The sequence below is a fragment of the Cetorhinus maximus genome, chromosome 21 (genome assembly GCF_964194155.1).
Source record: "Cetorhinus maximus chromosome 21, sCetMax3.hap1.1, whole genome shotgun sequence".
NCBI lineage: Eukaryota > Metazoa > Chordata > Chondrichthyes > Lamniformes > Cetorhinidae > Cetorhinus > Cetorhinus maximus.
In genome coordinates this window covers 35,258,733-35,282,088 of record NC_135899.1, presented here as the reverse complement: position 1 = coordinate 35,282,088, position 23,356 = coordinate 35,258,733, and the positions used below count along the sequence as shown (strand labels likewise).

At 44.4% G+C, this 23,356-nt stretch overlaps 5 protein-coding genes across 7 annotated transcripts in view; 2 read left to right on the top strand and 3 right to left on the bottom strand.

Moving 5' to 3' along the window:
* Positions 1 to 23,356, bottom strand: part of LOC144695249 (uncharacterized) — a 219,059-nt gene that overhangs the window by 137,292 nt on the left and 58,411 nt on the right. The window lies entirely within an intron of this gene.
* LOC144695267 (uncharacterized) overlaps positions 1 to 23,356 on the bottom strand; it is a 556,511-nt gene that overhangs the window by 474,747 nt on the left and 58,408 nt on the right. The gene's annotated exons all lie outside the window — the stretch shown is intronic.
* Positions 1 to 23,356, bottom strand: part of LOC144695193 (uncharacterized) — a 158,212-nt gene that overhangs the window by 76,453 nt on the left and 58,403 nt on the right. The window lies entirely within an intron of this gene.
* Positions 1 to 23,356, top strand: part of LOC144695233 (uncharacterized) — a 313,865-nt gene that overhangs the window by 263,804 nt on the left and 26,705 nt on the right. The window lies entirely within an intron of this gene.
* On the top strand, positions 16,131 to 19,489 carry LOC144695245 (uncharacterized). The gene has a single exon (XM_078566141.1). The coding sequence runs from the start codon at positions 16,446 to 16,448 to the stop codon at positions 17,415 to 17,417; it is 972 nt and encodes a 323-aa protein (XP_078422267.1). The 5' UTR covers positions 16,131 to 16,445; the 3' UTR covers positions 17,418 to 19,489.

Sequence of the window (23,356 nt, the reverse complement as noted above, 5' to 3'; positions counted from 1 at the left end):
GCGTGGAGGATCGATGATTGCAAAAATGAAATGATTTATTGCACACCTCGCACATGAATGACTTCTTCCCAGTATGAATTCGTTGGTGTCTGCGGAGGTGCGATGATTGTGAGAATGATTTGTTGCACACCTCTCACATGAACGGTTTCTCCCCAGTGTGAACACGTCGGTGTGTTACCAGCGATGCTGACTGGGTGAAGGCTCGGTTGCGCACCTCACACTTGACGGGATTCTTTCCAGTGTGAGTACTCTGGTGGAGCAGGAGGTTCAATGACCATGAGAATGATTTGTCACACACCTCACATGTGAATGCTTTCTCCCATGTGAATCATCTGATGGAGTAGCAGATTCGATGACCGTGAGAATGATTTGTCTCACACCTCGTATATGAATGGTTTCTCCCCTGTGTGAGTCCGTTGGTGTCTGTGGAGGATCGATGACTGACTGTGAGAATGATATCTCACACACCTCGCACGTGAATGGTTTCTTCCTGGTTTGAATACACTGGTATCTGTAGAGAATTGATGACCGTGAGAATGATTTATCACAAACCTCACACTTGAAGGGTTTTTCACCTGTGTGAATCCTCTGGTGTATCAGGAGGTCAGAGGAATGGATGAACGCCTTCTCACAAACTTCGCACCTGAATGTTTTCTCCCCTGTGTGAAGGCCGAGAGCACTGAGAAAGATTTGTCACACACCTCGCATGAGAATGGTTTCTCCCCTGTGTGAATCCTCTGATGGAGCAGGAGTCGAGGTGGTCTTGAAAATGATTTGTCACACACCTTGCACCTGAACAGTTTCTCCCCAGTGTGAATGCGTTGGTGTATGCGGAGGGTCGACAAGTCAGAGAATGATTTGTTGCACACCTTACAGGTGAACGGTTTCACCTCTGTCTGAATCTGTTGGTGTACCTGGAGGCTCGCTGGCCACAAGAATGATTTGTCACACACATCGCACTTGAACAGCTTGCCCCCTGTATGAATGTGTTGGTGTGCGAGGAGCGCCGATGACCGGAAGAATGATTTCTCACACACCTCATGTGAATGGTTTCTTCCATGTGTGAATGCGTTGGTGTTTCATGAGCATCGATGACTGTGCAAAGGATTGATCACAGATCTTGCACTTGAAGAATTTCTCTTCCAAGTAGCTGTCCCTGTGTTAACAGTTATACAACAGATGCACCTAGCCTGTTAGGAGAGCCGATAAGGCTGTGGAACCCTGCTCATCCATAACTCACACTTGAACAGCCTCTCACCTGTAGGAATGAGTCAATGGTACATGAGGCTTGATGAATGATTGAAGCTCTCGCCACACTTGGAGCCACTCACACTTTTTTCCAGCCTCACTCTGACCGATCGCCCACAGCCGAACCTTCGGAAAGGTTGGTTCTGATGGAAGGCTCCACACCACTGACCAGTTTCAGATCTGATAGCAGACTACATGCAGGGATGATGTTTCCTCTGGCTGGGGTGGGGGGGCTCTAGATCAAGGAGTCACAGTCTCAAGATATGGGGTAGGCCATTTAGAACTGAGATGAGGAGAAACTTCTTCCTTCAGAGGGTGGTGAACCTGTGGAATGCTCTACCACAGAAGGAAAGTCGCTGAATATATTTAAGAAGGAAATAGATAGATTTCTCACTCTAAAGGCGTCAAGTGGTATGGGGAGAGAGTGGAAGCATGGCGTTGAGATAGAGGATCATCGATGATCATGTTGAATGGCACAGCAGGCTTGAAGGGCCGACTGACCTACTCCTGCTCTTATTTTCTGTTTCCCATCAAAAGCATCAAAACTATTTGCCTCAACCATTCCCTGTGGTAGCAAGTTCCACATTCTAATCATTCTCTTAGTAAAGAAGTTTCTCCTCAATTCCTCATTGGATTTATTATTGACCATCTTATATTTCTGGCCTCTAGTTTTGGACTCCACCACACAAGTGGGAACATCTTCTCTCCATTTACCCCCAAATTCTGAATTTTATAATTCATCATTTAAAAAATTTCTATCATGTCACCCCTTAGCCTTCTCTTTACTAGGGAAAAGAGTGCTAGCCTGGTCAGTCTTTCCTGATAGTTACAATCTCTCAAATCTCAATATCATCTTTAGAAATGTTTTATGCACCTTCTCCAGTTCCGTTATGTCCTTTTTCAGTATGGAGATCAGAATTGTGCACAGCTCTCCAAGTGTGGTCTAACCAAGATTCTATACAAGTTCAACATAACTTCTCTGCTTTTTAATTCTATTCCTCGAAAAATGTGACCCCGGTTGTGGTCTCACCAAGACCCTGTACAGCTGCAGTAAGACATCCTTGCTCCTGTACTCAAGCCCTCTCGCAATGAAGGCCAACATACCATTGGCCTTCCTAACTGCTTGGCGCACCAGCATGCTTGCTTTCAGTGATTGGTGTACAAGGACACCCAGGTCCCTTTGTACACCAACATTTCCCAAACTATTACCATTTAAGGAATATGTTGGCATTCTGTTTTTCCTACTGAAGTGGATAACTTTACATTTATCCACGTTTTACTGCACCTGCCATGTATTTGCCCACTCCATCAACTTGTCTGAGTTGCCTTAAAGCCAATTTACATCTTCTTCACACCTCACATTCCCACCTAGTTTTGTGTCATCAGCAAACTTAGAAATATTACATTTGGTTCCCTCATCCAAATCATTGATATATATTGTGAATAGCTGGGGCCTAACACCGATCCTTGCGATACCCACTTGTCACCGCCTGCCACTCCAACGAAGACCCATTTATTTTTACTCTCTGTTTCCTGTCTGTTAAGCAACATACAAACGTACGAACATATCAATTAGGAGCAGGGATAGGCCACTCAGCTTCTGGAGCTTCTCTGCCATTCAATAAGATTGTGGCTGATCTGAATGTAACCTCAACCCCACATTCCTGCCTAACCCTGATAACCTTTCAACCCCTTGTTAATCAAGAATCTATCTAGCTCTGCCTTAAAAATATTCAAAGACTCTGCTTCCACCGCCTTTTGAGGAAGAGAGTTCCAAAGACTCACAACCCTATGAGAGAAAAAAATTCTCCTCATCTCTGTCTTAAATGAACGACCCCTTATTTTTAAGCAGTGACTCCTAGTTCTAGATTCTCCCACAAGAGGAAACATCCTCTCCACATCCACCCTGTCAAGTCCCCTCAGGATTTTAAAGGTTTTAATTAAGCCTCTTACCCTTTCAAATTCCAGTGGATACAAGCCTAACCTGTCCAGCCTTTCCTCATAAGACAACCCACCCATTCCTCGTATTAGTCTCGTAAACCTTCTCTGAACTGCTTCTAATGCATGTAAACATTTCTTTAAATAAGGAGACCAGTACTGTACACAATACTTCAGATGTGGTCTCACCAATGCCCTGTACAACTGAAGCATAACCTCCCTACTTTTGTAATCAATTCCTCTCACAATAAATTATAACATTATATTAGTTTTCCTAATTACTTGCTGTACCTGCATACTAACCTTTTGTGATTCATGCACTCGGACACCCAGATCCCTCAGAACCTCAGAGCTCTGCAATCTCTCACCATTTATTTAATAAGTTTCTTTTTTATACTTCCTACCAAAATAAACAATTTCACATTTGCCCACATTATACGCCATTTTCCAGATCTTTGCGCACTCACTTAACCCACCTATGTCACTTTGTAGCTTCTTTACGTCCTCTTCACAATTTACTTTCCTACCTATCTTTGTGTTGTCAGCAGATTTAGCCACCATTCCTTCGGTCCCTTCATGCAAGTCATTGATATAAATTGTGAAAAGTTGAGGCTGCAGCACTTATCCCTGTGGTACACCATTCATCACATACTGCCAACCAGAAAAAGACCCATTTATGCCAACCCTCTGCTTCCTGTTAGCTAGCCAATCCTCTATCCTTGCCAATATGTTACCCCTTACACCATGAGCTTTTATTTTCCACAATAACCTTTGATGTGGCACTTTATCAAATGCCTTCTGGAAATCTAAGTACAGTACATCCACCAATTCCCCGTTATCCACAGCACATGTGACTCCTTAAAAGAACTCCAGTAAATTGGTTAAACATGATTTCCCTTTTACAAAGCCATGTTGACTCTGCCTAATTGCCTTGAATTTTTCTAAGTGCCCTGTTATAACATCTTTATTAATAGCTTCTAACATTTTCCCTATGACAGATGCTGAGCTAACTGGCCTATAGTTTCCTGCTTTCTGTCTCACTCCCTTTTTGAATAAAGGAGTTACATTTGCTATTTTCCAATTGAATGGAACTTTCCCTGAATCTAGGGAAGTTTGGAAAATTAAAACCAATGCATCAACTATCTCACTAGCCACTTCTTTCAAGACCTTAGGGTAAAATCCATGTGGACCTGGGAATTTGTCAGCCCGTAGCCCCAACAATTTGCTTAATACCACTTCCCTGGTGATTGTAATTTTCCCGACTTCCTCCCTCCCTTCCATTTCCTGATTTACAGCTATTTCCGGGATGTTACTTGTGCCTTCTGTAGTGAAGACCAAAGCAAAATACTAATTTAATTCATCTGCCATCTCCCTATTTCCATTATCAATTTCCCAGATGCACTTTCTATGGGACCAACCCTCACTTTGTTAACTCTTCTTGTTTAAATATTTATCGAAACTCTTTACTATACGTCTTTATGTTACTGGCTAGCTTTTTCTCATACTCTAATTTTTCCCTCCTTATTAATCTTTTTTGTTATTTGTTGTAGTTCCTTATATTCTTTCCAATCTTCTGACCTGCCAATTTAATTTGTGTAATTATATGATTTTTCTTTAAGTTTGGTACTTAAAAAGTCTATAACTTCTTTAGTTAACGATGGATGGTGGGCCCTCCCCTTGGAATTTTCTTTCTCATTGAAATGTATCTATTCTGTGTATTCTGAAATACCCCTTTCAGTGTCTGCCACTGAAACTCTACTGACCTATCCCTTAACCTCATTTGCCAGTTCACTTTAGATAGCTCTGCTTTCATGCCCTCATAATTGCCCTTATTTAAGTTTAAAATATTAGTTTTGGACACACTCATTTCTCCTTCAAAATGAACGTTAAATTCAATCATATTATGATTGCTGCTACCTAGGGTTGCCTTCACTATGAGGTTATCAATTAATCCTATCTCGTTGCTCATTACCAGGTCTAATATAGCCTGCTGTCTGGTTGGATCCAGAATGTGATGCTCTAAAAAACCATCCCAAAAACATTCCATGAACTCCTCATCTACGCTACCTTTGTCCATCTGATTTTTCCAATCTATATGTAGATTAAAATCCCCCATGATTATTGCTGTACCTTTCTGACAAGCTTCCATTATCTCTTCTTGTATACTCTGTCCTATGTGCAGTTACAATTAGTAGGCCTGTACACCACTCCCACAAGTGACTTCTTGCATTTATCATTCCTCATCTCAACCAAAACTGCTTCTACATCCTGATTTCCTGAACTTAGGTCATCCCTCTCTAATGTGCTAATACCATCATTAATTAACAGAGCCACCCCTCCACCTTTTCCTAACCTCCTGTCCTTCCTAAATGTCATGTAGCCTTCAATATTCAGGACCCAATCTATTCCATCCGGTAAATGCGCTATCAGTTCATCTGTTTTGTTTCGAATGCTATACGCGTTTAGATACAGAGCCTTTAGTTTTGACCTTTATTATTTTTGTAGCGTCTAGCCACTGGTGCCAGTGCCCCACGAGCCGGATCACACTTCTCCCACACCAGTCTTTGAGCCACGCATTCATTTCTTTAATCTTATTTGTCTTATGCCAATTTTCACATGGCTCAGGTAATAATCCAGAAATGATTACCTTTGAGGTTCTGCTTCTTAATTTGGTGCCTATCTCGTCATACTGACTATGCAGAGCCTCCTTCCTCATCCTGCCTACGTCGTTGGTACCTACATGGACCATGACCACTGTATCCTTGCCTTCCCACTGCAAGTTCCTCTCCGCCCTGAGCAGATGTCCTGAACTCTGGCACTGGGCAGGCAAAAATGCCATTTGGACTCTCGCTCTCACTATACTGCCTGTACTACCACCACATTCTTTTTTGATCCCGCCCAGTTGAATGGCTTCCTGTACCATGGTGCCATGGTCAGTTTGCTCATCCACCCTGCAGCCCCCACTCTCATCCAAATAAGCTGAGAGAACCTCAAACCTATTTGACAGTTGCAGAGGCTCACACTCCTGCACTCCTGCCCTCTGGGTCTCCTTACCTGCCTCACTTGCAGTCACACCCTTCTGTCCCTGACCACTGACCAAATCAGAAAACCCGATCCTAAATGGTGTGACTTCCTCCTGGTATAAAGCATTCAGGAAACTTTCCTCCTCCCTGATGTGTCGCAGAGTCTGCAGCTCAGCCTCCAGTTCAATGACTCCTCAAGCCATAAACACTTACTGCAGACGTGTTTGCTCTGGATCACAATGTTATTCAGGAGATCCCACATGCTGGAACCTCTGCGCATCACGGGCAGAATTTTTCCCTTGGTGGGCGTGCGGGCCCCACCGGTCAGTGGCGGGCGGACAGCTGACCTCCGCCGCTGAAATGGGGCCCACCACCATTTTGAGTGGGCAGGCCAATTAAGGCCCGCCCAGCAGCCTGCCTGTGTGCGGTGGGGGGGGGGAGGCTGTCAAAGATGCGCTCTTTCACGCATGCATGCGAAAGAGCGCACTGCTCCCTGAGACTAAGTGCTGTCTCAGGGAGATTAGTGACAGTGCACAAAAGTCAAAAAATACAAAAATAAAAATATTATTAACATGTCCCCCTCATGTGACAATATCACACGAGATAAAAACGACATAAACTTTATTAAACCTTTTTAAAAATAGACATGAAACCTCATCTCGCCAGTGGATGAGGTTTCATGTATTATCAGGAGCCCACTGGAGCTCCTGGCCTGCCCGCCAACCTTAAGGTTGGACAGGCAGGTCTTTAATGATCTTAATTAGCCTGTCAATGGCCTTAATTGGCCATTGACAGGTCAGCGTGTGGACAGCTGATTTCGCTGTCCGCCCACCTTCCTAAAAATTTAAAGGGACCGGGATGATGTCGGGGGTTCCTCCCAATGTCATCCCGTGTCATTTTCCTGTCGGCGAGCTTGCCCCGCCCCCAAATTGCCGATGGGAAAATTCTGTCCCACCTGTCTTGCCACCTTAATGTGTTTTAAATAATTACTTAATTATATTAATCACTTATTTATGTTGCTTTCTTATATATTTTATTAACTTTACCACCAATTTGTGTACTGTTTTAAAACTTAGGGATAGAATAGAACTTAACCGCTTACCAGATACTCACCCAAACAATGAGCTCCTTTCCCTGTAGTAGAGCAAGAACCAATTTCTATGGGGTGATAAAGATAGAAAAAGGAAACAAACACGTCCTCCCCCCTCTTCACCGAGCTCCAAATCTTTGCTCAGTTAGCTCAGCTGCACTAAAGTACCCTGAATTTACAGTAAACTGAACTGGGACTACAGTAACCAGATTCAACCAGGTAGCTAATTAACTACTCAGCTCCAACAGCCGAGAGTGAGTTTACCCTGTCTAAACTGCAAGAAAGAAAAAACTTAGCCTGCTTACAGAGTACTTTCCAGTTACTGTTAATTACAGACTAGATTAGATTTTAAGAGCAAAATTTATGAATAAAATTAACACTTAAAACTCCTCCTCACCAATCTCCAAGCCTTCACTCAGATAGCTCAGCTGCACTCCGTTTGCCAATTCTCAATCCATACCAATATATTACCCCGAATCCCATGCGCCTTAATTTTGCACACTAACCTCTTCTGTTGGACTTTATCAAAAGTTTTCTGAACATCTAAATACCAATGGGAAGCCAGGTAAGTACATGAGGGAGAAAGGAATAGAAGGATCTGCTGATAGAGTGAGATAAAATAGGGAAGGAGAAAGCTCATGTGGAGCATAAGCACTAGTAGAAAGCAGTTGGGCCGAATGCTCTGTTTCTGTGTTTTAAAAACTAGAATCAAAACAAAAAATGCTGGAAATACTCAGTAGGTCAGGCAGCATCTGTGGGGAGAAACAGAGTTAACATTTCAGCTCGAGGTGACCTTTCATCAGAAACTACGTTGCATGTTGGGCAGCTCCTCCTTTTGTCAAAGAGCAACCCCCAGTCTCACCAACATCGGCGCATCCCCGAACACAACCATGCTCTCACAAGCAGCACCCCACTCCCTGCGCTCTCACTGCCCCGCCCCCACTCTCACTGCCCCGCCCCACTCTCACTGCCCCGCCTCACTCTCACTGCCCCGCCCCATCTCACTGCCCCGCCCCACCTCACTGCCCCGCCCCACTCTCACTGCCCTGCCCCACTCTCACTGCCCCGCCCCACTCTCACTGCCCCGCCCCACTCTCACTGCCCCGCCCCACTCTCACTGCCCCGCCTCACTCTCACTGCCCCGCCTCACTCTCACTGCCCCGCCGCACTCTCACTGCCCTGCCCCATTCTCACTGCCCCGCCCCATTCTCACTGCCCCGCCCCACTCTCACTGCCCCGCCCCACTCTCACTGCCCCCGCCCCACTCTCACTGCCCCCGCCCCACTCTCACTGCCCCGCCCCACTCTCACTGCCCCGCCCCACTCTCACTGCCCCGCCCACTCTCACTGCCCCCCCCACTCTCACTGCCCCCCCCCACACTCTCTGCCCCGCCCCACTCTCACTGCCCCGCCCCACTCTCACTGCCCCGCCCCATTCTCACTGCCCCGCCCCATTCTCACTGCCCCGCCCCACTCTCACTGCCCCGCCCCACTCTCACTGCCCCGCCCCACTCTCACTGCCCCGCCCCACTCTCACTGCCCCGCCCCACTCTCGCTGCCCCGCCTCACTCTCGCTGCCCCTCCTCACTCTCACTGCCCCACCCCACTCTCTCTGGCCCGCCCCACTCTCACCATTCCTTCCTGCTCCCACCAGCAGTGCCCCCCATTCTCACTACCGCCCCCACTTAGACCAGCATTCCCTCCCCCATTCTCCCTGCTCCCCCTACTCATACCAGCATTCCCCCCCTGACCCTGCCACTCCTGGGTCCCATGGTTGAAGTGGCCCCTATTTGATTTCCTTTTAATTGGTCACCCTGGAGCAAAGAATGACTAAAAGGTTAATAAGGGGGAGAAATTAGAGTACGAGAGAAAGCTAGCTAGCTCGTAAGACTTTCTATAGATATTTAAAAAAGAAAAGTTAACAAAGTGAGTGTTGGCTCTGTTGAAGCTGAGTCTGGGGAGTTAATAATGGAAAATAAGGAGATGGCAGATGAATTGAATAGGTATTTTGCACTCGTCTTCACTATCAATGATACAAGTAACATCCCAGAATAGCTATAAATCAGGAAATGGAAAGGAGGGAGGAACGCAAGAAAATTACAATCACCAGGGAAGTGGTACTTAACAAATTGTTGAAATTGAGGGATGACATGCCCCTGGATCCTAATGGGTTTCATCCTTGGGTCTTAAAACAAGTGGCTAGTGAGATAGATAGTACATTGGTATTAATTTTCCAAAATTCCCTAAGGTTCCATTAGATTGGAATTGCTAATGTAACTCCTTTATTCAAAAAGGGAAGGAGACAGAACACAGGCCATTTAGCTTAATATCTGAAATAGGGAAAAAGTTAGAAGCTATTATTAAAGACGTTATAACAGGGCACTTAGATAAATTCAAGATAATCAGGCAGAGTCAACATGGTTTTGTGAAAGGGAAATTCTGTTTAACCAAATTATTGGAGTTCTTTGAAGAAGTTACAGGTGCTGTGGATAAAAGGGAACCAGTGGATGTACTGTACCTTAGATTTCCAGAAGGCATTTGATAAGGGGCTACATCAAGGTTATTGCGGAATATGAAAGCTCATGGTATAGGGGGTAACATATTGGCATGGTTAGAAGATTGGCTAGCTAACAGGAAACAGAAAGAGGGCATAAATAGCTCATTTTCCAGTTGGCAGGATGTGAAGAGTAGTGTGCAAAGGGATCAGTGATGGTGCCTCAACTTTTATAATTTATATGAATGATTTGGATGAAGGGTATGGTTGCTAAATTTGCTGATGACACAAAGATAGGTAAGAAACTAAGCTGTGAAGAGGACATAAGGAGGCTTCAAAAGGGTATAGATAGATTAGGTGAGAGGGCACAGAACTGGCAAATGGAGTATAAAGGGGGAAAATGTGAGGTTGTCCATTTTGGCAGGACGAATAAAAAAGAGGTATGTTATCTAAATGGTGATGGACTACAGAGCTCTGAGACTCAGAGGGATGTGTGTGTCCTGGGCCATGAATCACAAAAGGTTAGTATGCATGTACAGCAAGTAATTAGCAAATCTAACAGAATATTATCATTCATTGTGAGGCGAATTGAATACAAAAGTAGGGAGGTTATGCTTCAGTTATACAGATGATTGGTGAGGCCACATGTGGAGTACTATGTACAGTATTGGTCTCCTTATTTAAGGAAAGATGTAAATGCATTAGAAGTGGTTCAGGGAAGGTTTACTAGATTAATACCTGGAATGGGGAGGTTGTCTTATGAGGATAGGTTGGACAGGCTAGGCTTGTATCCGCTGGAGTTTAGAAGAGGAAGAGGCGACATGATTGAAACATATAAAATCCTGAGGGGACTTGACAGGGTGGATGTGGAGACAATGTTTCCTCTTGTGGGAGAATCTAGAACTCGGGGTCACTGTTTCAAAATAAAGAGTCACCCATTTAAGTCAGAGATGAGGAAAAACATTTTCTCTCAGAGGGTTGTGAGACTCTTCCTCAAAAAGTGGTTGAGGCAGAGTCCTTAAATATCTTTAAGGCAGAGGTAGAGAATTGATAAGCAAGGGGGTGAACAGTTATCAAGGGATGGCAGGAATGTGAAGCTGAACTTAAAATCAGATCAGCCATGATCTTATTGAATGGTAGAGCAGACTTGAGGGGCCAAGCCGACTCCTGGTCCGAATTCATCTGTTTGTATGTATGTGTCAATCTCTACGTCACAGTCACTCTCCAGGCACAGAGTAAATCCCTAATTCACACTTTTACGCTCCGAGCACAGAGTCAATCCCAGAGCACAGGTCACAACCTGGCTCTGAGTGTCACTCCCCAAGTCATACTCTTAATCCCCAAGTCAGTGTCACTACCTGAGATATATTGACCCACCCCAAGGACTGGGGCAATCTCTTCTCTCATTCTCTGTTCCTCACTCCCATTCCCCATCTCATGTGTCCATCTCTCCCATGTCCTTCCCTCCTGTGTCCCTCTCTCCTGTGCATGTGCTGATCCCACCACTGCACATCATCGCTGCCTTGGATACTGTGGGTCTTCCTCTTCTGATCTGCTGTCAAACACATCCGAGGCTACACATCCCACACTGATGTCAGTTTGAAAGTCTCCGAGGATGAAGAATGTTATTCCCACACTAGAAATCTCTGCCAAACATTTACCGGGGGAACTGAGACAGCAGCTGGAATAAGTGAGGTTTTATTCAGATGGGACAATGACAAGTTTAAATCCCCACCTGATCTGCTGCTCAAAGTCGCCTCCGTTTCACCGGTCAGTTTCCCAAACTTCAGGAAACGCAGGTTACTCCAGAAATATTTGGATTGGCTGTGAGAGACGTCAATCAGAGAGCCCCACCCACTCTGCCCATTCCCTCCTCTTCCTGTTCCACAGCTGCTTCACTTCCTGTAGGGACTCAAAACCAACTCAGGACATGGTGAGTGAACGAACACAATTTATAATCATTACATCACATAATATCCACACTAATCTTCAGGCAGCCTGACTATCCTGTGGGGAATCAGCTGTGGAAATGCCCCTTATGCTGTGTGAGAACATCCAGCTGAGAGAGCTGTTTACTCGGTGCTTTGTGCTCAACTGTTTGCCTGGAGCTGTGTGTTGGATATTGAGTGTGTTTATTGGAAGCATTTCCCTTCTGATTTACAGGCTGACTTTTGTTGATGGCTCATTACTGAATATGAGAAGGTGAGGTGTAATTATCTGGGAGGTGCAGAGCGTCTGAGGATTCTTACTGATTTCCTATTGTTGAGTTCTGTGTGTGTGTGTTGGGAGCTGGTTATTATCCTGTGGACTGTGAATGGTCAGTTCTGTCTGTGTGTTGGGATCTGGATGTTTCCTGTCTTTCCAAATCCCTCCAAGACCTCCCACCCTCCCTATCTCTGAATTTTGGAGAGGGTACAGAAGAGATTTATTCGAATGTTCCAGGATTGAGGGATTACAGTGACGTGGATAGACTGGAGAAGCTGGAATTGTTTCCCTTAGAACAGAGAAGGCTCAGAGGAGATTTGTTAGAGATGTTGAAATTCATGAAGGGTTTAGACAGAGTAAACAAAGAGAAATTTTCCATTGGCAGAAAGGTTGGTAACTGGAGGTTACAGATAAAAGATCATTGGCAAAAGATTCAGAGGTGACCTAAGGGAAAACGTTTGTCTGCGACATGTGGTCAGAATTTGGAATAGACTGTCTGGTTTTCACTTATTATTGGACTTTGTAGTGATTGTTTATCATTGTTCACTTGGCCGCTTCAGAGAGCAGTTAAGAGTCAAACATGTTGTGTGGGACTGGAGTCACGTGTAGAACAGACCAGGCAGTTGTAGCAGGTTCCCCTTCCTGAAGAACAATATTTGGGTTTTTTGGACAATCGGAAAGGTTTCATGTTTTTATTTTGATTCTATTCCACAAATTCCAAAATTTATTAAATTCACCTTTACAACATAGAGTGGTTGAGGTGAATAGCAAAGATACCTTTAAGATGAAGCTAGATAAGTACATAAGGGGAAAAGGAACAGAAGGATATGCTGATAGGATGAGATGAAGAGGGGTGAGAGGAGTCTCATCTGAAGCATAAACACCAGCATGTACTAATTGGGCCAAATGGCCTGTTTCTGCACTGTAATTCTATGTATGTAACTTTCCGTGGTTGGATTTGAATTCTCTGTTAGTAGATGTTGATAAAATGGTTCCCCTACAATTATTTCTTAATTTAAATTCAATTAATCCAGCACCATAGCAATTTGGCTGCCATACCTGGAGACACATTAATTGAAATGTTTTTTAAAGCCTTCTTTAAAGATTTTACCTGAAGGCCTCGGCCTTTCCCAAAAGCCTGGGCTTGGATTTGATAGTTTTGCCCAGTGCTGTGGCTGATAGCTGAATTTGGGATGTGCAGTCTGAGCGAGTGCAGTGTATCTAATTTCCCAGGATAAACCAGAACCCTTCAATCAGCTACACTGAAGCAACATTTTCCTTAGCTTCTAGCACTTCCTGCCCAATGTGTTTTCTTCAAATAATTTTGGAAAACAAGGGGAGAAATTTCAAAATCTCCATTGAATTAATATTTGTCCTGAGTGTCTTTTCATATTAAACATGCACTTAAAGGGTGAAACTGGTCTTCACCAGAACAACTCGAGCTCATAGTGAATTGAGAGCCCGTTTTAAGCTCCGCCCAACTGTCTTTTCCATTGTCCTCACGGTGCCTGGGAAGATGGGGTCTGGGCAGAGGAAAGAAAGTAGCCACATTGTCTGCTCCTGGTCACTATCCAGTGTCCCTGCTGGAAACAGAGGGTGTGTGACAGTCAAGTGAGGAAAAAGAAAGGACTTGCATCTGATCCCCCACACAGGGGAAAAGCAGACTGGCACTCACTGTGGGACAGTCTCTAACTGGGAGACGGTGGTGGTGTAGTCACTGGACCAGTAATACAAGAGACCCAGTACTCAGAGAATGCTCTGGGGTCATGGGTTCAAATCACCCCACAGCAGCTGTTTGAATTTAAATTCAATTAATAAATCTGGAATTAAAAACTAGTCTCAGTAATGGTGACCAGGAAACCATTGTCAATTGTCATAAAAATCCATCCGGTGCACTCATGTCCTTTAGGGAAGGAAGTCTGCTGTCTTTACCTGGTCTGGCTTACATGTGACTCCAGACCCACAGCAATAAATGCTCTCTGAAATGGCCTGGCAAGCCACGCAGTTCTATCAAGCCACGCAGTTCTATCAAACCACGACAAAGTCACAAAGTAGTGAAACCATTTGGGCTGCTTGGCATCAACCCACGTACTGGAAACGACAACGACACACCCAGCCCTGTCCACCCTGCAAAGTCCTCCTTACTAACACCTGGGGGCTTGTGCCAAAATTAGGAGCACTCTCTCTCAGAAGAGTCAAGCAGAATGACATAGTCATACTCACTGAATCAAACCCTGCAGACAATGTCCCATACACCACCATCACCCTCACTGGGTATGTACTGTCCCACCAGCAGGACAGACCCATCAGAGGTTGCAGCACAGTGGTATATGGTTGAGAGGGAGTTATCATAGGAGTCCTCAGCATTGACTCTGAACTGATGAAGCTTTATGGCATTGGGTCAAATGTGGGCAAGGAAATTTCCTGTTGGTTGCAACACACCATGCATTCCCCCACCATACCCACCACTCCGTCAGCTGATGAATCAGTGCCTCCTCCATGTTGAACACCAAATGACCAATTGGAAGAAGCAGTGAAGGTGGCAAGGGTACTGAATGTATTTTGGATGGGGGACTTCAATGTCCATCACCAAGAGGGGGCTCAGTAGCACCAGTAGAGACCAACTGGCTGAGTCCTGAAGGACATAGCTGCTAGGCTGGGTCTGGAGCAGGTGGTGAGGAAACCAAAAGAGGAAAAGTCTACAAGATCTCGACCTCACCAATCTACCTGTTGCAAATGCATTGTCCATGTCAGTACTGGTAGTAACCACCACACATTCCTTTCGGAAAAGAAGTGCCACTAACACCATACTAAATGAAATAGATTTCAAACAGATCTAGCAACTCAAAACGGGAGTTTTGGAGCACAATTCTGGAGCACAAGTCTTCAGTACTATTGCCGGAAAGTTGTCAGAGCCCATAGCCTTTGCAGTATCCAGTGCCTTCAGCCGTTTCTTGATAGCACATGGAGTGAAGAGGCTGGCATCTGTGATGCTGGGGACCTCCAGAGGAGGTCAAGATGGATCCTCCACTCGGCACTTCTGATTAACAATCGTTGCGAATGCTTAACCTTGTCTTTTGCACAGATGTGCTGGGCTCCCCTATCATTGAGGATGGCGATATTTTGTGGAGCCTCCTCCAGTTAGTTGTTTAACTGCCGACCACCATTCACGACTGGATGTGGCAGGATTGCAGAGCTTCGATCTGATCCGTTGGTTGTGGGATCGCTGTAAATCCCCCACTATTAACATCCTGGGGTTACCATTGACCAGAAACTGAACTGTACCAGCCATATAAATACTATGGCTACAAGAGCAGGTCAGAGGCTAGGAATCCTGTGGTGAGTAATTCACCTCCTCACTCCCCAAAGCCAGTCAACCATCTACAAGGCACAAGTCAGGAGTGATGGAATACTCTCCACTTGCCTGGATAAGTGCAGCTCACTTGAGAAGCTTGACACCATCCAGGACAAAGCTGCCTGCTTGATTGGCACCCCAGCAACCACCTTAAATATTCACTCCACCACCAACACACAGTGGCAGCAGTGTGTACCATCTACAAGACGCATTGCAGCAATTCAGCAAGGCTTCCTCGACAGCACCTTCCAAGCCAGCAGCCTTTACCATCTAGAAGGACAAGGGTAGCAGATGCATGGGCACACCACCACCTACCAGTTCCCCTCCAAGCCACACGCCATCTGACCTGGAACTATATCGCTGTTCCTTCACTGTTGCTGGGTCAAAGTCCTAAAACTTAGTTGTTAAGAGCACAATGGATGTACCTACACCGAATGAACTGCAGTAGTTTAAGAAAGCAGCTCACCACCACCTTCTCATGGGCAGTTAGGGATGGGCAATAAATGCTGTCCTACTTAGCAACACCCACATCCTGTGAAAGTATAAATAAAAAAATAAGGAGTCATCCCCTTCAGCAAAGGAGGAGAGGGAATTGGAGGAAATCATGTTTCCTTTTCCTGTTTTACAGAAGGATTGCACCGTACTACACCAGAGAATACAGAGAGGATAGACACTGCTGACCATTCTGACCATCACCCAAGGAACAACTGCACAACTTGGGAAGACATCCAGTCCCTCTCACAGCATTGTTCAACACAGAGAAGGTTGGGCAGTGAAGCCATCATCTGGAAATCGGTCAGGTCAGGGGAGCTTTGACATATCATCAGATCTGAAACTGGTCAGTGGTGTGGAGCCTTGCATCAGAACCAACCTTTCCGAAGGTTCGGCTGTGAGCGATCGGTCAGGGTGAGGCTGGGAAGAAGTGTGAGTGGGCTCCAAGTGTGGTGAGAGTTGCAATCATTCATCGAGCCTCATGAACCACTGACTCATCCCTACAAGTGAAAGGCTGTTCAAGTGTGAGTTGTGTGAGGAAGGCTCCACAGGGTCAAAGGATCTCCTAAAACACAAGGTTGTACAAGCATTAACTAGCTTCATGGAAGAGAAACAGTTCAAGTGTGAAGTTTGTGACCGAGCCTTCGCACAGCGAAGGAACCTCATGATTCACCACCGCGTCCACTCTGGGGAGAAGCCGTTCAAATGTGAGGTGTGTACCAAGGGCTTTGTGCAGTCATCGGGCCTGGTGAAACACCAGCTCATTCACACAGGGGAAAAACCATTCACGTGTGAGGTGTGCGGAAAATCCTTCTCGTTGTCATCGATCCTCCGTGTACACCAACGCGTTCACACAGGGGAGAGACCATTCACTTGTGAGATGTGTGACAAATCATTCTCGCGGTCATCACACCTCCTTGTACACCAACGTAGTCACACAGGGGAGAAACCATTCACGTGCGAGTTGTGCGACAGATCATTCTCATTTTCAGGGAACCTCCGCGCCCACAAACGCATTCACACGGGGGAGAAACCATTCACATGTGTGGTCTGTGACAAGTCATTCATGAGTTCGCTGCACCTCCGTGCACACCAGCGCAGTCATACAGGAGAGAAACCATTCACATGCAACGTCTGTGACAAATCATTCTCACAGTCATCGAACCTCCAAGCTCATCACCGCATTCATACAGGCGAGAAACCGTTCAAGTGCGAGGTGTGCGACAAATCATTCTCGCAGTCATCAACTCTCCACAGACACCAACGCATTCATACAGGGGAGAAACCATTTCTATGCGAGGTGTGTGACAAATCATTCTCGTCGTCATCAGAACTTCTCTTACACCAACACATTCACACAGGGGAGAAACCATTCAAGTGCGGGGTGTGTGATAAATCATTCACAAATTCATCAAACCTCAGGAAACACCAACGCGTTCACACAAAGGAGAAACCATTCAAGTGCGAGATGTGTGATAAATCATTCTCTACGTCATCAAGGCTCCGTGTACACCAAAATTATCACATGGGGAGAAAACATTCACATGCAAGGTGTGCAAAAAATTGTTTTTGAGGTCATCGAACCTCCTGCTCCATCAGAGGATCCACAAAGTCAACATTTCTCCTGGTCCATCAACGCATTCACATAGGGAGAAATCCTAGTGGTGTGAGTTCTGTAATAAAGCCTCCACACAGCTGTTGGACCTCCTGGAACATTAGCGTACCCGCACGTGAACTACCTAGCCAAGTTTTATTCAGTTTATCATCAGAGTGTGACTCTCTGCATAAGCTCACTGCAAAAAATTGGTATTGGTGGTATTCAGCTCAGTGACAGTCAGGACCAATGGCCTGGCCAGTTGTGGCCTTACAGTCACTGGGGTGAGATTCAGAAAAGAATAGAAATATAAAGTCTTGCAAAATTGAAAGGGTTGCAAGGGAAAGGCTGATATCTTAAGAAGGCATGAAAAGACATTTGAATAATTCTGTCTCCAGGTATGGCTATGATGCTGGATTAACAATCCAGAGATTGTGAGTTCAAATCCAACCACAGAAAGTTACATACATAGAATTACAGTGCAGAAACAGGCCACTCGGTCCAATTGGTCCTTGCTGGTGTTTATGCTTCAAACGAGTTTCCTCTCAGCCTCTTCATCTCATCCTATCAGCATTGTTATGACATGGCAGGTGATATATGCCAGGCAGACCAAATCCACAAGGGAAACTTGGCCACGCTATCACAACAGTTTTGCAATTTGTATTTATGACAAGAAGATTTGTGCACTGAATTCAGAAGCAGCTTTCACTCACACCAAACAATGAGTGACGACAACGCCAGTGCTGAGGGATTATGATGTCAATGATGAAGTCACCCTGCAGTGAGGTGCTAGTAAAACAGGACTTGGACCAACCCTCATGCAGCAAGGACAACCAGTTGCGTTTATATCTAGAGAATTAATAAAAAATGAACGACACTATACACAGATTGAGAAAGAGAACCTGGCTATTGTTTTTGCTTGTGAGCATTTCAACCAGTACCTGTTTGGGAGAGAGAAAGTGATGGTACTACAAGCCACTTCAAAGCATCTTCTCAAGTTACTTCATTTGCAGAGATACCATTTAAAGATCTGAACACTATAAATATTACATGTGCAATGCGTGTGTAGGGAGAGACAAAATTGGAACAGACCAGAAAGAACAAAGTTTTTTTGTTCAGTGTGATCATTTTCTTTATTGATTATTTATGTGGAGTAACATACAAACAAAAAGGGGAATGTTTGGATAAATCCCTTTTTACTCTGTGGCTTCCCATATTAATGTGACCTCTGGTGTCATCATATATAAATAAAGGTTTGAGGGCAGTAACCATTCTACACACCACATGGAATAATGTTTAATATTCAAATTGCTCCAAATATTTCAGGAGTAACATGAGTTTCCTGAAGCTTAGGAAACTGACCGGTGAAATAGAGGCGACTTTGAACAGCAGATCAGGTGGGGATTTAAACTTGTCATTGTCCCATCTGAATAAAACCTCACTTATTGCAGCTGTTGCTCAGTTCCCCCGTTACATGTTTTATCGTGATTTCTAGTGTGGGAATAGTATTCTTCATCCTCGGACGCCTTCAAACTGATGACATCGGTGTAGGATGTGAATCCTCAGATGTGTTTGACAGCAGAACAGAAGAGGAAGGCCCATAGCATCCAAAGCAACGATGATTTGCAGTGGTGGGATCAGCACATGCAGCGATGTCAGGGGCACATGAGAGATATACGGGACAGAAGGAGTAATTTTCCCCTAGCTCGCACCCTCTCAGTAATTTTGGGGGTAGTTAAAATTAGATTTTAACGAAAGGAGTCAAAAATCAATTAAAGCCAAGAGTCTTGATTAAGTTAAAAACACAATGTCAAGGAAGCCATTTTGAGACTAGTACAATTTCAGCCATTTTGTATCCTGCATTGTATCACTGTATTAAGATTAGTTGAAAGCTTTGAATAAGCCTTGATTGAGTTATGTAATTAATAAGTTATGTTATCAGCAACCTGTGTAATCGATGATTTTTGATTGATGTATTTTTGATTTCTCCATATAATGAAGCAACATGAATGATTTATTGATTTTGAGTAATTAAAGTTTTAAACTCTCAATTTTGCAAATGCAAGCAGTTTTCAGTTACAGTGTGAGGACATTGCAAGAAAACCCCATGAGAGAGGGACACCAAGATACTGAGGTATCAAGTCCTAATGAAAAGGGTTTTGTTGAAAATCAGATTAAACCTGGTAAAGAAGCCATTGTTCTTTATTGTTGCTGTCCTTTTGAACTGGGTGTCATCAACTGGAAGATGTAATTAAAAACCAATTAAGTCAGCTCAGTGACAGTCAGGACCAATGGCCTGGCCTAGGGTGAGAATCAGAAAAGAATAGAAATATGAAGTCTTGCAAAATTGAAAGGGTTGCAAGGGAAAGGCGTGAAAAGACATTTGAATAATTCTGTCTCCAGGTATGGCAAACAAATTGCTATAATGCTGGATTAACAATCCAGAGATTACGAGTTCAAATCCAAACACAGCAAGTTAAATACATAGAATTATAGTGCAGAAATGGGCCACTCGGTCCAATTGGTCCATAATGGTATTTATGCTTCCCACGAGCTTCCTCTCAGCCGTCTTCATCTCACCCTATCAGCATTGTTATGGTGTGGCAAGTGATGTGTGCTAGGCGGACCAAATCCACATGGGAAACTTGGCCATGCTATCACAACAGTTTTGCAATTTGTATTTATGATGAGAAGATTTGTGCACTGAATTCAGAAGTAATGAGTCCACTAACACCTTTAGAGATTTTAAAAACTAAATTAAAACATTTATTAACAAAGGAAAAGATTTCAATCACGTACATAAGATTAGTTACTTAATACTATAACAAATCCCAAAATCCCTAATTAACCTAACTCCCAACTACACACCCCCTTTAAGGCAACAGTCCCAAAATAGATTTTCAATTTAAATAGGCGAGCCAGTAAGTTTACCACACTACCCACTAGACAGTGGAATTCCAAAGGCTTTCCTCCACCATTGGTTGCTGGACACAGCAGGCTGCTGCAAAAGTGACTGGAGGCTTCCCCAAGGCTGTTTCACACAGTCCTTTTAGATCTCCCCAACATCACCTTCCATCCTTTATATATGTTTCCCTCTCTCTTTAATCTGCAAATTCTATTGTTCTATATGTCTTTGGAAATTTACTTTTACCAGAATATAAAAATCTTTCATGTTGCCAATATGATCAGTACCTTTGGGAACAATAAACATACTGCTTGGCATTGCTTATCTTGTTAGTTGTAAACACCTTATCATCCCTTTGAAACCCAAACAACCCCCTCACTTATCTAAAAATGAAAATTTCCTTCACACCCTACATGCTAAGCCCTCATCCATGTTCACTCATTAGCGTTTCAAATGCCTTTTGCCCCAAACCTCTTGTGATAATTTCAAGCTTGCAGTCTATCTGACACTAATTCAATTAAATCACACAGACAGAACCATCTACACACACACCCATAAACCTACTTTACAATAAACCAAAAAATATAATGAAAAAATATGTTAGTTTCATGACAGCATATCCTTCTGTTCCTTTCTCCCTCAGGTATAGCTTCCCCTTAAAGGCATCTATTCTACTTACCTCACCCACTCCATGTAGCGAAATGATTTTCACAAATGAAATTTGCTGAACAGAATTAAATTAGAAACATGAAAGATTTCACATTGTCCTAAAAATGCAAATATTGTTGTTCGGGGAAGGGAACCTGCTACAAATGTCTCGGAGCACAGGGAAGAGCGGGTACAGAGAGAGGGGTTCAGGAGAGAGAGGGACACAGGGCATCACACTGAGACTGCAGAAGTGACTTGGGGAGTGACTGCTTGCGGAGAGACTGACTCTGTGACTGGGGGAGTGACAGTGACTCAGAGATTCAGTCTGACTGGGGGAGTGACTGTGACTCAGATATTGACTCCGTGACTGGGGGAGTGGATGTGACCTGGAGATTGACTCTGTTACTGGGGGAGTGACTGTGAATATCACTGAAGAAAACCAAGGAATTTCAGACACTAGATGGTTATTGAATGGAGATCTTGAGGTGTAGTGGGTAGTGTTCCTGCCTCTGAACCAGAAGCTCTGGGTTCAAGCCCCACTCCAAGACTTCATGGCCAAGGAAGGTGTGTTCATAACATGGCCAACAGGTTGAAAATGAACTTGTAAATCCTTCTAACACAGGCCAGTGGCAGGAGGGAGAGATACCTGGTCGGCCATTGATGGAAAAAAATTGGAGCCTCTACCATCACTATCCATAGCTCCAGATTACAATATACATGTAACCGTGGACATTGCCCCGGCAACTCAGACTCGTTGAGAGGCCTGTTGGGCTCAGTTGGGTGGGTGTGGATCAGATTGGTGTCAACACTACGGAGTTCGATCCCTGTTCCGGCTGTGATGGATTCGGGATCTGCTCCTTGCCTTCCTTGGTGGAGCTTGTAATGTGGGTCGGACCTGCCTTTGGGCAGAGAACTCAAGAAGAAGATGGTTGTTCTGGAGTGTGGCTCTATTTGAGTCAATGGGATTTAAGATGTTTGGGTTTTTGCTTGCTGTGGGGATCCTCTATCAGTACCGAGTCTGTAGGGTGTTCCTCACTCCTGGAGTCTACTCACTTTTCTCCATCAGTTTCACTTCTCCTGACACCAGGGACTTTACCACCTTTCACAGCTTCAGGAACCCAGACACAAAGACAACACTGACACCTGCAACTCTAACTAGTTACAACTTTAAATTAAATCAAACTTTCAGGCTGCCAGTTTACAGGGGGAAAAGCATTCTGTACACAGCCTTGGGACTTAACCACTTGGAGACTGAATCTAATGCAACAGAAATATTATAATAATAAGTTATTGTCAGCTGTGGCTTAGTGAGCACTCTCGTCTCTGAGTCAGAAGGTTGTGGGTTCAAGTCTCGCTCCAGAGACTTGAGCACTGTGGCTAACACCCCAGTGCAGTACTGAGGGAGTGCTGCACTGTCAGAGGGACCATCTTTCAGTTGAGTCACCTCTCAGGTGCATGTAAAACATCCCATGACACTACGTTGTAGAGGAGCAGGGGAGTTTTGATGTCCTGGCCAATATGGATCCTGGAATCAATGTCACAAAAACAGATGATCTGGTCATTATCACATTGCTGTTTGTGGGAGCTTGCTGTGTGCAAACTAGCTGCCATGTTTCTTATATTACAACAGTGGCTACACTTCAAAAAGCACTTCATTGGGCGTAAAGTGCTCTTGGACACCCTGAGTTTATGAAAGTTGATATATAAATGCAAGTCTTTCTTTCTTAGGGAAATGTTCTGCTTCCTGTGAACTGGAAATTATAAACCCAATAATGGAGAAAGTATACCAGCCCACAGTGACATTGACCAATATATTGTGAATTGGACTCTTACTATAGGATCCGGAGTGTTTCAGTGAATAGGAACATACCATGCTGACAAATCAGGTAGTTTGGGTGAGGCAAAAAGAATGGATGTATTGTGATTTATAAATCTATACAGAAGATTGATAAAACAGCAGACAAACAACAAAACAATATTCAGCTTACATCAACTTTGAATCAACAGTCAAACACCCGTCACCTGAAGAGGATCTGTCTATAATTCACATCACCAACTAAAGCAGGGTCCGATTCTACCCCATAACCACTCCTGAGAGCTGGCTCACTTTACTAACACAGACATACAAAGTCAAAACTAATTCCAAACTCTCTGTCTTTTGGCCCTCCATTCACCACAATGCTTCTGTCACCATCAAACTGGTTTAACCACTCCCTCATATCCACCTTCTACATCCTTGTTCCCAAAATTACTTTTACTCTCTTCCTTCCTGCTCCATCTCCCTACTTCTCAAGTCAAAGGGGTGAACATTTGAGTGTATCTGGTGGACAACTGGTTTAGCCATCCATCGCCAGATCTGACTGGA

Bases quoted from the DNA above. Each gene is read 5' to 3' on its own strand.
- LOC144695245 (XM_078566141.1), top strand. From the start codon at position 16,446: ATGGAAGAGAAACAGTTCAAGTGTGAAGTTTGTGACCGAGCCTTCGCA.